Source organism: Loxodonta africana, chromosome 12 (assembly GCF_030014295.1).
Source record: "Loxodonta africana isolate mLoxAfr1 chromosome 12, mLoxAfr1.hap2, whole genome shotgun sequence".
Lineage (NCBI taxonomy): Eukaryota > Metazoa > Chordata > Mammalia > Proboscidea > Elephantidae > Loxodonta > Loxodonta africana.
Genome location: NC_087353.1, coordinates 10,621,000 through 10,640,287, shown reverse-complemented (window position 1 = coordinate 10,640,287; position 19,288 = coordinate 10,621,000). Strand labels below are relative to the sequence as shown.

At 38.0% G+C, this 19,288-nt stretch overlaps 1 protein-coding gene across 4 annotated transcripts in view; it reads left to right on the top strand.

Annotated features, from left to right (window-relative positions):
- Nucleotides 1-19,288, top strand: part of MYT1L (myelin transcription factor 1 like) — a 216,748-nt gene that overhangs the window by 65,850 nt on the left and 131,610 nt on the right. For 3 of the 4 annotated variants that reach the window (XM_023550392.2, XM_003411868.3, XM_023550391.2), the window contains exons 5-7: nucleotides 6,895-7,866; nucleotides 12,561-12,695; nucleotides 17,543-17,633. In XM_023550392.2, coding sequence (XP_023406160.1) covers nucleotides 6,895-7,866; nucleotides 12,561-12,695; nucleotides 17,543-17,633 — 1,198 coding nt within the window. Of the gene's footprint in view, nucleotides 1-6,894; nucleotides 7,873-12,560; nucleotides 12,696-17,542; nucleotides 17,634-19,288 lie in introns of all 4 variants that reach the window. The other variant, XM_023550389.2, reaches the window with a different exon arrangement.

Sequence of the window (19,288 nt, the reverse complement as noted above, 5' to 3'; positions counted from 1 at the left end):
CCACATCATCATTGAGATGAGGACAACTGAGACAGAGAGGGTGGGATGCGAGGGTCACAGGGCTAATAACTGGGGGAGGAGCCATGACCAGAACCAGGGCTGCCTCACTGCCTCGGTATATTCCTGCTAGGGCTGGAGAGTAGAAGAAGGAAGGCCACCTTCCCATGCCCTTTGGGTAGCTAGGCACATCTCTCTAGCAGAAGCTATTGGATTGAATAGTACCTGGACTGGCAGGAGTACTTCTCTTGCTCAGAGGGAAAGATGCCTCACCTATCTGAAACTGTGTCTGGGGGAGGACAGAAGAGGGAAATAACCTCATATTGTCTCTGTTCTGTCTTAAGAAGGAAACTATGTATATTACAATGAAGGTCATTGTAAACAAAATAATGAATGTTCAAAGTCTATCCTATGGCTCCTCCCATTCCCCTCTCTGCATGACCTTGTTCTGAGTCATCATCTGCCTTTCTACCTAATCAGTTCCCTCTTGTTTTCCAGGCACCTGAAGGAAATTAGGACCCCAGTGCTCTGTTGAATATCAGTCTATAGTCCAGGATTTTCCTAAGTCTTAAAATGTCCTTTAGATATCAGAAAGGACCCAAACATCTTTGGTCTGGACTTTGTAGATGACTGGTTACCTAAACTGGTAGAACCGAATCCTCAAACCATACCAAACCAATGTACAGTAGTAAAAAAAAAAAAAAAGAAGGAGAAGAATGAATGCTAAAAAAAAAAAAGCAAAACACAACAACAACAAAACCCAGAATAATTAGGCAATTGTGTCAGCATTTATTAACGAAGAGCTGCAAGTCTAGTTGGAGTTAGTCCAGAACGAACCTGTTGGATTCCCAGGTTGGTGAGAATTGTGCAGTTTTGGTTGCAGCCAAAGCAGAGCCCGTGTTGCACTGTGGGAAATGTGGCTCTGCACCCAGGATTCCTGGGAGCCGTTCCGGCTCTGCCACTTAGTAGCGTGTGACTTGGGGGAAATCATTAACCTCTCTTTGGCTCAATATTGCCATATTTAAAGAGGGACTAACTAGTAAGCATAATAGTGTCTATGTCATACAGTCATTCCTGGGACTAAAGGAGTACAAATAGCTACATGCAACGAGACTGGGGCAGGTCTGTGTTCCTTTATTCATGAATTTCACTGATAATGCGGGCACGTTCTGTGTTTCACCATTGATGTGATGTGGTATATGTAATCCCTTCACTTGTTCTTTCCTTAATTGCAATATCTTTAAAACACCATGATCTTTTCAATAGAATCTAAGACATTATCCAATTTCTGTGTTTACAAGTAAAATTACTTTTCTATTTGTTTATATAGCCAAAAAAAAAAAAAACTAATGTCATATAAAACAGTGGTCTTTCATGATTTGATATGCATTAATGCACTACCCAGCCATGTCTCCCTTGATCTGGTAAAGACTACAATAATTTCTGCTTTGAAATAGTGTCAAAGGCTATGCTTTCTAAATTGATTGTCTGTTTGTCCGTGGCCTATTTTAATGTTTAGAAAGAACAGTAGCAACTGAATTAGGGCTAGATATTTAAAGAATCAGAAAATGTTAAAAAAAAATTGTGTCTCAGACATAAGACAAAATACTAAAAAGTCATCGCTTGCGTTTACAAAGGACTGTTGTAAAGATATAAACCACAAAGTCCTAACCATACCGTACATTAGTCGTGCGAATGGAGGAAAAATCACCTACAATTACATTTTTTTTTAAATTAAAATCTTTTGGTTTTCTAATTGTAATTGTGGAACATGAATTCCTTATAGCAATCTGACTCAAGAGATAAAATTTACACCTACAAATTTCATAAAGTTTATATAGGAATTGAAAACACACGTGTAATACTCATAGTGACCCTATAGGACAGAATGGGACTACCGCATAGGGTTTCCAAGGAGCAGCTGGTGTATTTGAACTGCCAACCTTTTGGTTAACAGCCTGAGCTCTTAGCCACTGCACCTTCAGGGCTCCTGTAATACATGTTGTTGTTGTTAGCCATTTCTGTCGAGTCATTTCCGGCTCATAGCGACCCTACGTACAACAGAACGAACCACCACCCAGTCCTGCACCATCCTCACAATTGTTACTCTTAAGCTCATCATTGCAGTCACTGTGTCAATCCATCTCACTGAGGGTCTTCCTCTTTTTTGATGACCCTCTGCTTTACCAAGCATGATGCCCCTCTCCAGGGACTGATCTCTCCGGATAACCTGTCCAAAGTACGTGAGACATAGTCTCACCATCCTTGCTTCTAATGAGCATTCTGGTTGTACTTCTTCCAAGACAGATTGGTTCATTTTTTTGGCAGCCCATGGTATATTCAATATTCTTCTCCAGTGCCACAGTTGAAAGAAGTCAACTCTTCTTCAGTCTTCCTTATTCATTGTCCAGCTTTCACATGCATATAAGGCAATTGAAAACAGCATGGCTTGGGTCAGGCACACCTTGGTCTTTAAGGTAATACTTAAAAAAAAAAGAAAAATACTTAGATGGCAAAAAAATGAGGTTTGTAATTAGCTGATGGAAACACAGAAATACCCAGGTTTAGCCACTACATCAGTTTTTCTTTCTGGGGCTTGGTTCCTCATTTGAAGGGGATTGAACCAGACCATCTCCAACTTCTATTTTATTATTAAAATTCTGGGATTCCACCTCAATGCTGAACACATAGCTTGGGACTTACTATCATAGTCTATTACTCTTGGGTGAAAAAATGCCTAGATTTCTGTAGAAGTGTGCAACTTTGCTAGAAAACAGAATTTTAAAAAGAAAGTATAAAAAAAGATAACTCTAAATGCTTTGGTCTTTTCTTTAAACCTCTATCTAAATAATTATACTCTTTTATTTAGAACATAGTGGCCCTGGGTGCCACAAACAGTTAAGCACTTGACGACCTGAAAAAGTTGCCTGTTCGAACTCACCCAGAGGCACCTCGGGAGACAGACTTGCCTCTGAAAAGTCACAACCTTGAAAACCCTATGGAGCAGTTCTACTCTGCATACATGGGGTCGCCTTGAATTAGAATCAACCTGACAGCAACGGGTTTGGTTTTTTCTTTTTTTGGTTATTTAGACCATAAACTTGTACTTTAAGATACTTTTCTGGTAAAAAGCCTTTTTATTACAAAAACATTTTCCCTAATTGAAAAAACATTGATCACATGAAGAACTAATCAACTCTTGCCTTTTTTGTGGTTGGAATATTTTATTTGTGGGCTATCTATAACCTGTTGTTAACCTGAGATTGGCACAGAAATCCTGGTTCATCTCCCATAGCCCACTGCCACATATGATTTGTTTCATTATTAGCTTCAGTAAACACATAACTGGAAAGGTAAATTGCCTGAAAAACATAAAGCCAGAGATGGCATTCTAAAAACTACATGTAAATAATTTTTTGAATCCAAGATGAGGCTGACGCTTGGTGGATATTTAGAAGCTGCTTGTTGACGGATTGACTGACTGTTGCCCTCCATTAGCCTAGATAATTAAGAGTTGACTTTCTTTCAAGTATGTTGGGAAATAGTTAAATACCAGTAACTTCAGCAATTCTGTTAGCCTGTGAGGATTGTCAGCCATTCATGGCATTTTCACCTACCATGCTCACATTTCTGCTGTCAGTCATAACACCTCAATGTCATAGAGCACTAACAGTTATGAAGGAGAGACAACCAGTATGATAGTTGCATATTCAGGTGCTAGTATGTTTTCCTTACCAGTTTCCAGATTTCCTTTACAAATGGCCTCATTTCCCCCCTAGGCATCTGCTCCACCCATGTCCAAAGCACTTAGATCATATGGAGTTCTTTCACAGGGTGCATCTTAGTCACGTGATTCTTGCAACAACTCCCTATGAAGGGCCAGGAAGTTTCTTTTTTGTTCTTTTTTTTTTTATCCCCACTTTACAGATGAGCTAGAAGTCCCTAGGTGGTGGAAGGGGTTAAGCTTTCAACTACAAGCCAAAAAGTTGGCAGTTCAAACCCAGCCATATCTACGTTGGAAGATAAGCCTGGCAATCTGCTTCTGAAAGGCCCCACCCTTGAAAACTCTATAGAGCAGTTCTTCTCTGCATACACGGTGTCACCATGGGTCGACTAGATGGCAGCTAACAACAATGGATGAGCTAATGAAGCCTCGAAAGTTTTGCTTACCAGAGTCATACAATTAGCAAACAGCAAGTTAGTAGTGAGAACGAGGTCAGATAACTTCTATTTTCATATTTATTCAGATATGACTACGAAAGTAAGGTACAAAAATTGCAGTTACTGTACTTCATTTTTAGCATTTAAATCTGGAGTGTAAGTTGGAGAGGGTCCCACTCTCCTAGTTTTCTGATGGTTAACAGACTCCCTTCTAGTGTTCTGAGTGTCCCGCAACTGCAGGATGGTGAGGCTGGGTGAATAACCTGCTCCATTTATGTCTTAACCTCCTGGGGGTTAGTAACCCATGAATTGAATGGGAAGAAGAATAGATATCTAAGTATTGAAAAGGTGAGATATGGTTATTAAATAGGTGACAGCTGAAGAAATGGAGGCTTGCAGAGAGGAGAATATAAGGGCTGTTGGGAAACCAAAAATAACTTGGCATAATTTATTTGTTATTTGGGGAAAATAAATTGAAGGTAAACCCTGAGACAGAGAGTGTGGAAAATTAACAATCGTGTACATAACAGGTTTGGTATGAAAGTGAAGAATAGGAAGGTGTAAAGTAAGACCCAAGAGACACTTGAAAATGTAGACAATTGTCATATTCCAAGTGCAGGATTTATTGTGGTTTTAGAAACAGCAGGGAGGATGATACAGGTTTCTCTTATCATCTTCTCTACTTTCATTGGCTTCCTTCTCCTTTTCCACACTCTTCGGGTGACAGGATGAATTTCACAAGAGAGCTTTAGGAGAAGATTTATGAAAGTCACAAGTATTACCTGACTGTGGTTTCTTCTTTGACTTAACTTTCAAAATGCTTCAAGATGTTGCATGTGTTTTCTTGGTTTTGAGCCATAATGTATAAATTCATCTCGTAGTTGGTTCTTCATAGGTACGGTGGTGCTTGCTATGAAAATTCACAACTGTATTGAGCAGAGATAACACAGCCTGGTTATCATAAGGGTAATGCTCTAATTTCAGCCCATGGATATAAGAATTAAAGTGCATAAATTAAGAGGAGAATTTTTTTTTTTTTTCAAAAAAATCATTAGAACAGGATTGACTTCAAATATTAAGAGTTTGAATCCTAGGCCCCTGACAAGGTGTGCATTCTAGGTTATCATAGTCATTGAGTTTCTAATTGCATTCACCGGTTTTCTTTCCTCTTACTGATCTTTAAGGATCATCCTTGAACTACAGACAAGAACCTATAGGAATTACCCAGAAGAGAGAAAATATTTGTTTCATATGATTAGGAATGCTCCATGACTAACAAATGGTGAATTTGATTTGCTGATGTTTAGAAAGAGGTGTCAGATTAAAAATTTTGTTGATCTTGTGTGTGGGCTAGCAAGAATGCTGTTTTCTGTTATTGATATATGTAGATCCAAACCTTCTTCGCCAGCAAAAGCCTTTTCTGTGTTGATATCGTAAAATTCATCAAAAAACAACCCTTGGAAGCACAAGAGCTGAGATTAGGAATTCTTAGTTAACTGCAATATTTTACTAGTCAATAATATCTCACTACTTCAAAGTATTAATCAACTTTAAAAATTCTTCTTATTTGGTTTTTGCAATCATTAAAAAAAAAAAAAAAAAAGAACAGAGGTGAAAATGGCATGGAGTTCACCAAATCCAGTCTCAGGGAAATACATTTGAGGATCCATTTATTATTATCTATACCATGCAATATGTATGTTAATAATTATATAGTATGATAGATAAAGGTAAATATCTCAAACAGTCTTTGAGTGTTAAACAGAAAACCTTTTGGATGAAACATGAGTTTTATGTATGTTTTAATGTGTTCTCTTTTTTAAAGAGTATTTCTACATACTTTCTAGAGGTCAGGTCTGACACTAACGTACATATTTCTACCAACTCACCAATATTTTTCTGAGGGGGTGAGATGGATGAATATAATAATACTGCATGTCAAATTAAATACCGTACCGTACCTGCCGCAGTTGTACCAACTCATCTCAATTCTGTGTTTTATAGGAATTTGGTCACTGTGCCCTTTTTCACCTCCCTCTTCTCTCGAACCTGCTGAGATACGTATGTGGGAATCATAGTTAATCTGGTGTACTTACTAAACTTTTACCATAGAGTTTCTTCTTCACTGTTTACCATGTTGACCTCAAAAGAACTTTTAATTCAACCTGAACATATGCTGATGATACGGAACACCGAAAAGATGTGTGGTATCTCCATGGTTCCTCAGGAAACTGAGGCTTTCCTCCATGTTACATAAGTATCACTGTGAAAATAAGCAATTTAAAAACTGTTGCTGTGAACAGCTGTTTACAGGTTGGCAATAAGTAAAATGCTCGAACTCTAAGAAATCCTAGGAATACTATGGATATAATTCTTATGCATCTGGGTGTGTTGTAAATAAAACCAATGAAGAAAAGTGTTTCTTTAAAATTTAGAAATAAAGAAAGCTAATCTTTTAAAATTATATTTACCATATTTACTGGTTTATTTTAAGATAAAGTAAGGGAATTAATAGTTCATGGCAAATATTTTAAATGGCCTCCTACTTTCTAGCACAATCCATTTTCTTTGTGTCGCCTTTTCAACCCAGCTGAAATGGGACTTAAGGTTCTAGCGTATGATAAGCAGTATTTGACTTGCAGTTGACTTGCTATCCATGCTGTTGCAACTAAACTTCAAGTTCTAGCCACTTCTTTTCTTTTCTTTTCTTTTTTGTCTTTTTTTTTTTCTTTGCAGAAGACCATCAAATGAATTGTCACAATGCTCGAATAATGCAAGACACAGAAAAGGATGATAATAATAACGATGAATATGACAATTACGATGAACTGGTGGCCAAGTCGTTGTTAAATCTTGGCAAAATTGCCGAGGATGCAGCATACCGGGCCAGGACTGAGTCAGAAATGAACAGCAATACCTCCAATAGTCTGGAAGACGATAGTGACAAAAATGAAAACCTTGGTCGGAAAAGTGAGTTAAGTTTAGACTTAGACAGCGATGTCGTTAGGGAAACGGTGGACTCCCTGAAATTATTAGCCCAAGGACATGGTGTTGTGCTCTCAGAAAACATTAATGACAGAAATTATGTAGACAGTATGTCACAACAGGATAACAGAAATATGAATTATGTAATGTTAGGGAAGCCCATGAACAATGGACTCATGGAAAAAATGGTGGAGGAGAGTGATGAGGAGGTGTGTCTGAGCAGTTTGGAGTGTTTGAGGAATCAGTGCTTTGACCTGGCCAGGAAGCTCAGTGAGACAAACCCACAGGAGAGGAACCAACAGCAAAATATGAACATCCGTCAGCACGTCAGGCAAGAAGACGACTTCCCAGGAAGAACACCGGATAGGAACTACTCTGACATGATGAACTTAATGAGGCTTGAAGAACAGTTGAGTCCCAGATCTAGAACTTTTTCTAGCTGTGCCAAGGAGGATGGGTGTCATGAAAGAGATGACGATACCACCTCTGTCAACTCGGACAGGTCTGAAGAAGTCTTTGATATGACCAAGGGTAATTTAACCCTTCTTGAGAAAGCTATTGCTTTGGAAACAGAAAGAGCCAAGGCCATGAGGGAAAAAATGGCAATGGAAGCTGGAAGGAGGGATAATATGAGATCATATGAGGAGCAGTCTCCAAGACAACTTTCCGGGGAGGAGAGAAAACCTAAATCCAGTGACAGCCATGTCAAAAAGCCATACTATGGTAAAGGTAATATTTCTACCTACCGTAAGTTGACTCATGTAGACATGAGCTAGAGTAAAATGTGTCGATCATAGTCTACAGTTAATCTATGAGTTATACTAAATTATATCTCTAAAGTTTATTTCTTAGAGGTGATTCCAGAATTATATTTTGTGATGATGTTTCTGAAGAGCAAATAAAACGTTTTTCTGAGAAATACAGAAAGCAGCTCAATGTCATGTTATTAGAGCAGACGAATACTATTTCAGTGGGTAAACGCATTCTTTGGGAAGGGTAGGGTTACAGCACAAACACGCCACGTGATAGGAGATGTTAGGAGAAGTCTGTTCTAAGAGAATCACTATCTATATTGAGCAGCAAGAGTTTCTGTAACAATTAGCCAATCAGGGCCAAAGCACATATTTTCTAAATTGGATTGGGTATGTGGCATCATGATTTATAAAATTATCATCAAACGGCAGTTATTGATGAAACCTCCCCCATAGAAAACATTTCTGATAGAAATTGAACAGTAACAGAATGACCGATAACAAAAGATAAGGGCAGTGACTGCACATGAATTATCTTAAGATAGTAAGGTAATGGAAACCATTTGCTATGCAAGGCATGGTGTGGCCTAGGCTAAGATCAATAGCAATTTCTTTACGATATTCGTTACGCCTCACTGATTCCATTCCATGGTGGAAACAGTTCTGGTGCTTTTTTCAAATGTAATTTATTGTGAAATACCCAAAACCAACCAATATGATATTTTTAACCAGATTTGCACTTAATGAAATATATGCTCATATTTGCAGATATCTATATGAAATGTTTTATGTGTGTATATATATAGTTCCAGCCTGAATGATTGCAATGAAGATGGTATCCACCATCAATATGAGGCAGACTATAATTTAACGTCTTTTAGAACCTGGACATTGTAAATATCTCAATTACAAGATTCTTTTAGAACAAAGTAAGAAGCAATTGAAAGTGAAATTGGTGATTCCTTAAACCCCCCATATTAGAATAAAAATGTTTTTCTGTTTGTTTTTCATTTTATTCTACTCATCACGAGCACTGCGTTTCCTCCCTGTAGATCTGATAATGAGATTCAGAAATGTAATTTGAAAATCAGTTGCTTATAAATTTCAATTAGGGAAACTTTTTTTTTTTTCTGTTGTGACATAGGTGTGTATTCTCCTCTCAATGTGTGCACATAAGTTCTATGACAAGTTGGGCGCTGCTATAACAGAAATCCAAATTAGAGTCAAGCATTAGCCAAAGGGCCACTGGGTTCTCCATTTGGCAAGTACTTTTTTGAGCACTGATAGTTGCTTCCACTATGAGAATGAAGGCTAGACTGTTGTGAGGTGTTGTTTTGAGTGAAGGGGGTTGGTTGTCTTTTAAAAGGGAAAGAGTCTTTAGCGTAGCAGCATATCAGGGCTTTGTCTGAGAGTTTTAAAGACGAAGGAACATAGCATGTATGTTTAAAACTGTAGGGCTATCGTTGTAAATAATATGTGCTGAAGTTATTAGGCATTCTTAGCTGTATTTTTGAGTCTTAAAGAAACTAAACATTTTAGGAAGGAATTGGACAAATGAGTTTTAGGAGTATGTTTTAGAATTCCGTACTGGGGGTTTTATTATTGAATTCTGTCCTTAAGGAGCAGTGATATATTACAAAAGCAAGCGGATGGATTTGGTAGTGCACATTCTTTGTTGCTGTGGTTTCTTGGTTTCTGTGGTCCCTTTAAACTCAACAGCTTTATGCAGATTTGGACTCTTTTTTTTTTTTTTTTTTTTTTTACAAGTAATGAAATTCAAACCCCTTGCTTCCCCCAAATAAGTGGGAGCAGAGATGGAAATGAACAGTAAAAGCTGAGAGATACTTTTTCCCTGAAATGCAGAAAATAGCGGGGATTTGAATTTTCCAAATGAGTTGGAAAACATTGATTTCTTCTCTCTTCAGGTTTTCCAGACCTTCTTCCTTTGACCAAAGTTCGTTTCAGTTTTCTACCAGTGTTTTCCACATCGTTCCCAAGTTTCCTTTGACAATATCTTTACTTACATTCAGAATCAAACAAATAAAAAACAAATAAGGCCACCAAAGTGAGACAAAGATACTAATATCCCTTAAAAAATTATGTGATAATAATTTTACCAACACAGCCACAGGGCAACTCCTGCAATGTAGTGTATCTACAGTCTCTATTTCCAGCTACTCTGTTATTTTATTAAAGATGGAGGGAACACGCGTACCGATTCTCATTCGCACACAATCTACCCAAACTGATTTGAACCTCTGAATAAGCAACTTTTCCCAAATCTCATGGTACAACAAAAGAAGTTAATAATGAAATTCCTTTATCTTTCATCTATTCAATAGTCCACTCTAAAAGGAACAATAGGGGAGCAAGCTTAATCTAGCACACAATTTTTTTTCTGAAAATTGTCAAAAGGTTTTTGGTTGACTTGTTGGTCTGTTTGCTTGCTTGGTTGTTTTGTATTTGCTTATATGTCTGCTTTTAAAACGAATTGGGATTACAAGAACTAAGAAACTGAGGGAAAGTAACGGTGATGGTAGGAGCCCCAGTAGAGCAGTGGTTAAGCGCTCAGCTTAACCTACCAGCCGCTCTGAGGGAGAAAGACATGGCAGTCTGCTTCTGTAAGGATTTACAGCCTTGCAAAGCCTATGGGGCAGTTCTACTCTGCCCTAGAGGATTGCTATGTTAGGAATCGACTACACAATAATGAGTTTTAACGGGTTATGGTGATAGTGAACAGTGTATGCAACCTTGATAGGATTTGGTGCATCGAGAGGAGATTATACCCTTGTTGTTGTTCAAAATTTGAAATAATTTTGAGCCACATTGTTTTTTATACAAACCTGGGTTTAACTTTAGAATACTTTTGAAATCTTTCAGATAATACAATTTGTTGGGAAACTATAAGTGACCTCATGAAAAATAATTAACTCAATAATTCGTATTAGGTACAATTTACTTTTTTATCCTTTGAAAATCACTTAATCTAGTTAAAAATCTCTTATCTCTATAGTTTTAAATACTCAATATTTTCCTCTGAAACTCTTACTGTGCCCTTACTCTTTTGTATTTACATTAACTAAACTCTATCAATAATGTAAAATTACTCAAAATGCTAGCCTTTTAGTTTGTATTTGTAAGAGAAGCTTCAGTAAGGTATCTCAGGTTTGAAGTCACAATAACATAACTTTGGATTTGTTCTCAGAGGCTACTCTATATAAATAATTGTAGCAAAGTAGCTGACTAGTCTATAAAGGATATTTTCCTCAACACCAGAACTGGTGTTCGAAGTTCCACCACCTAAAAGGACCATTAACTAGAATATATGGGTAGCTTAAAAAAAAAAAAATGGAGAGCTTTTTATATAAACATGCAAGCATTTATATATGTCTGTCAGGCCCTTTTCCATTTCAAGTTAACATGAATAACTTGTGTCCATGAGTTCAAAAAAATTTAAACCAAGCTTTTTTCTTGACATGAAGTGAATTCTCAACTGAAAGGAGAACACAATTTTTAAAGTCATGATTAATAGGATATCAATTTTAAAAGTCCCTTAAAAAACATAAAGATAGCATTCCCTGGACAAAATCTTAATAGCCGTACTATATGGACTGTCTATTGACGATCTTAGCAACTGGTTTTCAAAAGCTGGCTCAAAAATTCAGTTTTTTTGCATACTTATATTTACTATTTTGTCTGAGCGTTATCTTAAAAATATTTTCTGGAATGATTATACTGCATGTTTATGAACTATGATAAATTTGGGGTTTAAAAATAATTTTATTAGTGATATCATTACATTTCTGGCATCTGACATTAAATTTTTGACAAAACATCTTCTCTAATCCTTCCATTGACTGGTATTGCAGAGAAGCCAACAGGGCTATAGAATACCATTACCTCTTAATTTTGTGTATGCATGCACAGCCTTACAAAACCCTTCCTCTGGTTTCCAAGTAGAGACGAAGAAATCAAAACAAATGATTGCTCCAGCAGCTTCTGAAACATTTTTGATTGCCCATCATGAACTTCAGGTGGGATTTCCACCATTTTGGTCATTTGCTTACAGTGCCTTCTGAGAGTTCAGTTGATTTCCAGAAAAGCGCTGAATTGGTCTACCAGGGAACAGTGTTGCTTGACCTCAAGGGAGTAAATTTTAATACCAGTAAAATTTTGCAACTTATGGTGTATATGATGAGAGCACTCGATAAGAAATTCAGCTACAGAGTTTTGGAATGGCATTACACTCTCTGGTTGAATTTCACAGAGAAATGTTTGAATGACAATGGTATGGAGTTTTGTTCTCTAAGAAGGTCACTGTCTCATCATTATTTATGTTGATTCCTTTGAGCAATACAGCTTATCATGTAACACACGGGAAAATAATTAATGGAGAGTTAAGGTTAGGAATATTCTTTTTTTCCTTTAGGATAGATACTAAAATATTTTATAATTCATGATTAAACTGTATAAGGTCAAAAAAAAAAAAAGAAAGGAACCACCCAAAACCAAAGAACTACCTAAGTGAAAGTCTAATATCACAGCCTGTCCCCTGACACCTGCTTTATTTCTTTATTCAGCAAAGGTTTCTTCAGATTGTTAAATAACCACATTTGTCTTCAATTGGTAAACATTCATTCTCTTGACACCTGTTGTCGCTTTTAGATCCCTCAAGAACAGAAAAGAAAGAGAGCAAGTGTCCAACCCCTGGGTGTGATGGAACTGGCCACGTAACTGGGCTTTATCCTCATCATCGCAGTTTATCCGGATGCCCGCACAAAGATAGGGTCCCTCCAGAAAGTAAGTCCGTCTTTCACTGCTACCCTTGGGAATACAAACACCTACAAATCTGTTTATATCATCCCTCTTACCTTCTGTCATTTCCATCTTATGACTCAACACAACCTAATTTAACTAGACCCTTACTTTTCTTAATGGGCAATTCATCCAGGACTAGTGGCCTATCAATGGCCAAAGTGATCTTACCCTCCGCCTCCAACATGCAGTGTTTCTCTTGGTATCATTTGCCTGCTAGACCAACCCTAGTACAGCAGCCCACTATGAAGTGTATCTCCCTGTAATATGGCTCCCTTGCAGAAAGGCCTGAGCTCTAGTCCCAGGTTCAATTTTTACCTGCTCTGTGACCTCAGGCAAGTCATTCCTCTGCTTCTCTTCCAACAAATTATAGAATTGAATTAGATAATCTCTAAAGTGTCCCTTCCGTCACTAAATTGCTATGAATTCTTGAGAAAAAAGGGCCTTGAGGCATCTCTTGCCCAATTATCCAGACTTCTGTATATAATACAAATCAATATTTATAATATAGGAAGTTTTATTGCATTTTACTTGCAAGGTCTGTTTCATGTCATAGTTGTCCCAAAACTTCTACACTATAAAATCTTAAACAGGAAATTGACTGGGTTTTGATATTATACATTCCTTTTAACTAGCTAGGCTCTGATAATATGAAATAAACCTACAGAAAACAACTAAATTTCTTTTAATACTGTTTGTTTATCTTTCTCTCAACACCTAAAGTTTACCAACTGTTTAAAAACAATTAGAATTGATTGTTTAGGGAAAAGATACATTTTTAGAAATGACTTTGAATTTTAGATCATCTGATGTTGTGTCTAAAGTATGTTGAGGATTTACCTCATCATCTAAGACACGATTTCTGGTGAGGAAAATGCAATAGCTTGCCCTGAGACATGACAAAGTGACTTGTTGGTTTTTTGGAGGAGCTTTTGGGGATGTCCCATTACAGCAGGTAACTATGGGAGAGTTGAGAAGCAAATCCGTATGACTGAAGAAAATTTCACAATATTTGAGACTTAGAAACCAAGTTTAGATGAACCTTTTCAGGTGAAATATCTTAGAAGATATTGTGGCTCCAGGTTTTCAAATGACTACTGAAAATAATAAACACATGATTCTTGTGTCTGGGGAACAAACTTGAAGCGTGAAAATAAGCCGAGCAAATGGATATGATCCCGTGTGTTACATGAACAGGGAGACAGCATGGTTTAACAATAGCTTCTGTTCCCTGAGCACACACTTTGTGTCAGGCACTCAGCTCACACCCACGTACACTAACTCATTTAATTTCCACACAAACCCTTCAGGGTAGTATCAGCCCTGTTTTCAGAAGAGGAAATGAGGACCAGAGACTTCATCATCCTCTTTCCAGGGATGAGCACAGTGCCTGGCATATTGAGGACATTTAATATTGTTTAAATTCTTCTGAGCAAGTACTAACTTGCCCAAGTAAATAACAGAGCTGAGATTTAAATCCAGATCTATCTAATTCCCAAGCTTGTCTGTTTCCCCTGGGACCTGGGTTTGATATTCCAATTTCACTCCTACCAACCTGTGTGACTCTGGACATGTTCAGAGTCATTTTCCTCATCTCCAAAATGAAGCATTTGGACCAAGCTCTAATTTTTTAAGACAAAAGAGCGCGTTTATATAATTTTTCTATAAGGCATACGTTTTTCCCTTCAAAGTAGAATATCAGTTCTGTTTTATGACCAATAAATTCTACCAATTCCAAGTTTTCACAGGAAACATCTAAATGTAATTGAAACATGGATTCTGACAAGTTGGATATTACACGTATTTGTACAAACCATGGGTCAGATTATATCCTGATGTCATATTAGCCTGTGAGGAAGTGAGCGCTCAGATCTGTCACCAATCTCCCAGGTGTATTCCAGAGTAGCTATAGAGAAGCCTTGCTTAATACTTGCTCATGTATGGTTCTTTATAACATCATAAAAATGTAAAAAAAATAATTCAAGGACTCCACAGAGGGCATTTCTTTTTGTTTTTGTTTGTTTGTTTTTTAATTTCCTCTAGGCCAGTTTCACCTAAAATCATCGTTTCTGTTCAATTGAATTCAATAAAGCATTCTGCGCTTTCAGTTAGCAACACACTGAGCACACAGAGCACACCAAGATGAATGAGATGCAGTTCTGGTCCTCAAAGGCCTCACAGTCTAGTGGAACAAAGAGGCAGGAGCACGAGGCAGAATATGGTAATTGCATATTAGAGATTTACAAACCTTCTGTAGAAACTTAAAGAAGAAGTAAGGGACGAATGGATTCTGGAGAGATCCATAAGGCTTCATCCAGTCAGTGAGTTAGTTTGTCCTTTGTAAGAAAGAATGAATACAAGGAATTTTATAAAGGCTGTTATAATGCTTCACATACTAAATAAGGGCATGAATAAGCCATTAACAGTGGGAACGGAAAAACACAGACAAATTCAGGAAACATTCTAGACACAGAGCTGGTAGGACTTGAAGACCAATGTATGTGTGTACAAGAGAAAGGGAGAATGAGGTGACTCTAAGACTTGTAGCCAGTTTACTGGCAAGGATGATATAATAATAGATATAGGCAATTGAGAAATAGAACTATGTTTAATAGGGAAAATAATGACTTTAGATTTTTTCCAATTTAAATTTGAATTGGAGCGTAATATTTCCAGCAGAATTTCAAGAGACCTTATTTGGAGATCTGGAGTAATGTACGTACAGAAGTGTCTATTTGGATACCATTCTTTTAGCAGTGTCAGTAGACACTGAAAATGAAATTGCCCAGAAAGAAAGCTTAAAGTGAGAACAAAAGAGGAGCCCAAAAATGGGACTTGCAGACAGAAGTTTATAGAAGGGAGGAGCAAAGGAAGAAGTCAAAGAGGAAACAGATAACCAAAGAGAAGGATATTTCTGAGAAAGTTCAACATCTGAAGAGGATGCCTGAGGCTTCAAAGAAGTCCAAAAGATAAAGACTAAACAGGTCCTAAATTTTTTGATCAAAAGGCTATTGTTGACAGAAAAAAGATGTTAGACGAGTAGGCATGGTTAGAAGCCACACATAGTACAGCAGCTTGAGAAATATATGAGGGTAAAGAGTACAAACAAAGGACAGCAAATAGATTTCACCTCAAGTATGAATCCCAGTTGATGGTGGCTAGGAGTCTACGTCTCTGTTTAGCAGGAAAGAGAGTCATGATCAATTTGAGATCTATACCATAGGCAAACATGGAAGGCGTTTGCTATCTCCAGGGACGACTTTATAGTTGAAAAGCTTCACATGACAGGAAAGAGAGAGATGAGTTTTAACTGAAGAGGGAAGCTTATCTAGGAAAGTATTTATGTGATTTTATAACCAGATGATTGAAAAATAGTAAAGAATACGAAACTGCTGATATATTAAGTCGAAGTCCTGGAGGAGAAGAGAGAGGACAGATAAGAATGCAAGTTGAAGAGTTCCCTTTGAAAGAGAGGAGGAGGCAGTCCTTCCTCTGCAACAGGAGAGTAGACAGACAGGGAACTGTGCCCAGATGCCAGCAGAAAGGAGACCTCCTACAGCCTCACTCCAGGCATGTCCCAAAGTGAATCGTAAATGGACTCTGCATTGTTCTGATCACTCTTTATGGACCATCTACCATGCCTAAGGATTAGGCAGGAGCCATGAGGATAAATAAAAAATAGACTCTGTTTTTAGGGAACTTACACAGTTTGTTGTTGTTGTGTGCTGTCGAGTCGATTCTGACGCATAGCGACCCTAGTGAGGAGAAAAAGCATAGACTCAAATAAAAGCAACATTGTGTGGGAATAGGACTCAGTACTGAAATGACATCTGTAGGTTTCAAGGAAATGAGAGAGATGATTCTTGAGAAGGAAGAAAATGTTTTAAAAAATTACATAATTGTTTGGGGGCAGATCTGTTTTTGATAGATCTTCCATGTTCACCTGGCGTTAGGTAACCATTACTGGCAGGGAGAGCTCCAAGAGGCATTACTGCTACTTCATCATCCTGAAGTTATAGACAACTCACACGAGCAAAGCATCTTACTGAAGGGGCCAATGTCATGGGTCAATCCTCTTGACTTTCCCCTGCACCTGTAGCCTGTGCTAGTCGTCTCTCATAATTCAGGGCAGGGGCACGTTCATAACATGCCAGAAGGGGGAGAATAAGCCAATAAGCACAGGTCACTTGCCACCAGTGGATGAATTTAAAAAGATACCTTCCAGTAGCATCCTTGTAGCATATGAGAGCACGTCCATACTGTCTTTCCTACGTGTTAATTTCACATGGTAAAGTGCATAGCACCTGCTGTTCTCGCCCATTCTACTTCAAGAGTTATAAAGTAGTTGATTCTGAAATGAAAAATCGTTCTTTAAATTCATTGTATTTAACAATGAGATTGGGGTCTCCTACTCACCCATGACTACCGCACTTTCATAACACTGTGTGCTTCTGAAGTATAGGCATGTTTTTAAAATCACCAATTTACATGCCATCACATGGCTAATCAATATTCGTGGTTTCTTACGGATGGAAAATACATCGGGAGCCCCTTGCTTCCCTATCCCGTCTGAAACAGCTTAATGATTACCTTCTCTAACCTCCGTCACACCTCTCTTCTAGCACACCCTGCTCTGCATGCCAATTAGAGTAAGGTCCAAACCACCTTCTGTCTTTCCTACATGCGTTTTCCTGACCATGCCCATCACAAGTGTCTGTAGGACTGTCTGCTGCAAACTAACCCAGCCTTTGTTAAAATGATTGCATATTCTTGTACTCTGACCATTTCTGTGTTTTAATACTGGGCTGTTTTCTTTGCCTCTCCTTGTCAAGTTCTTGCCATGCATGAAAATGTTCTCAAGTGTCCTACTCCGGGCTGCACAGGGCGAGGGCATGTAAATAGCAACAGGAACTCTCACAGAAGGTAAGCAAAGCATTACTGGATTCTACGCTGGAGGGAAGGCACTTCCCGACAGTGGCTTTCCTGGCAAACCCTTCTGAGGGAGTGTTCTTTCATGTGCTCAGTCTCTTTTCTTGCCCAAGGAGACAGATGGTCCTCCGCCTATCGTTTCTGAAGAATGAAGAGTGCTGTCATGTATTGCATAGGAAAGACAAATACTCAGTTTCCTTTTCTGCAGATTGAATTTTTTTAGTTGTCTTGTCCACCTCGCCAAGAGGGGATAACAGTCCCCTAGAAGGAGCCGTCCTTGTCCTTAGTATAATCTCTAAGATGGAAACCGTGACCACTTACAACAACTAGACACAATGCAGTAAAGGCTCAATTCTCCTCCCTGGGTGAAGAAGGGGTTGGACTGCTACGTATCATACAGAGCGATGGATTAGAATATAGTAAAACATTGTAGTATATGACTTAATCCGGCTGCCCCTTGTAGCTATGCTGAGTCTCCGGGTCATCAGTATGGATATGATCATAATGCTAGCAGATGTCTGAATGTGCTGGTTAGTGGAACATTTGGGATGGTAACACACCAAGTAAATAGACTTTTATTGTACCACAGCTGCAAATAAGCAGACTCAGAATCACACTTTTGTTCTTAATATATTCCAGTTCACTTTTTCTGTCCTTGTCAGGCCTTGTCAGAGTTACTAACTGGCTTATAATGTTCAGTTCACATCAGATAGTTTTTTTTTTTTTTTTCAGTACCTAGAAAGTGATTCTGTTAACATATGTCTTATAGTTTATAGTGTCAGTTTCCCAAGGTCATGTAAAACCGTACCTGAATGGTGGACGCAAACTTTCACATTGCTTTACTTTTTTTGCTTGTCTGACTGGTAAGTTTGGTTAAAAAAGTTACTTGTGTTAAATTCGTGATGAAACAAGCCACAACTCTGTGCCCTTCAGAAATTTTCCTGTGCTTAATCTGCAGGAGGGAGAAACGATAAATAGTTTGACATGGTATAAGGTTCATGCTGAGTGCTGTCTGATGTAGCGTTTACAATATCAGTTTCTTCATCAAATCTAAATGCAATCATGTATTTTCGAGACATTATATGCATGTGGAGTATCTGTACAGATGTGCAGATAGACGCATAGACACGCACACAGCAGAGATCATGATTTCATGAGCAATAAGCTCAAACACAAGGAGTCAATCTTTAGCCTCTTCCAAATAGGCTGAGTCCAAAATATTAAGTTCTAAAAAAACACCTTACTGTAGTCCTACCGTTTATTTTGATTTCTTCCTCATTTTCATTTCTCTTTCTGTGGAGAACAAAAAGAGCTAAGGTCAGACAGACAAGCAAAAGCTCTGTCAGTCAGTATTTTTTATAGAATCAGCCTAGAGCTCCATCTTCTGGTCCCAATCAGTTAACTGCCGTTCTTGAGCATCTTAAAAGCTCATCCTACACAAGCTGTCTCCAGAAATGGTGACTATCACAGAACAAAGCCTGCTTCTAAAAATTTAACTACCTCATGCTTATCTTGAATGACACGGAATTTGGCTGGTTATAATTCAAAAGAATTTAGTATGCTTTACAAATGGCACTGTCATCAGCATTGTCTATTGGAAACCAAAAGGAAAATACGCAAACTAGAAACACTTATTATTTCTTTGCCAA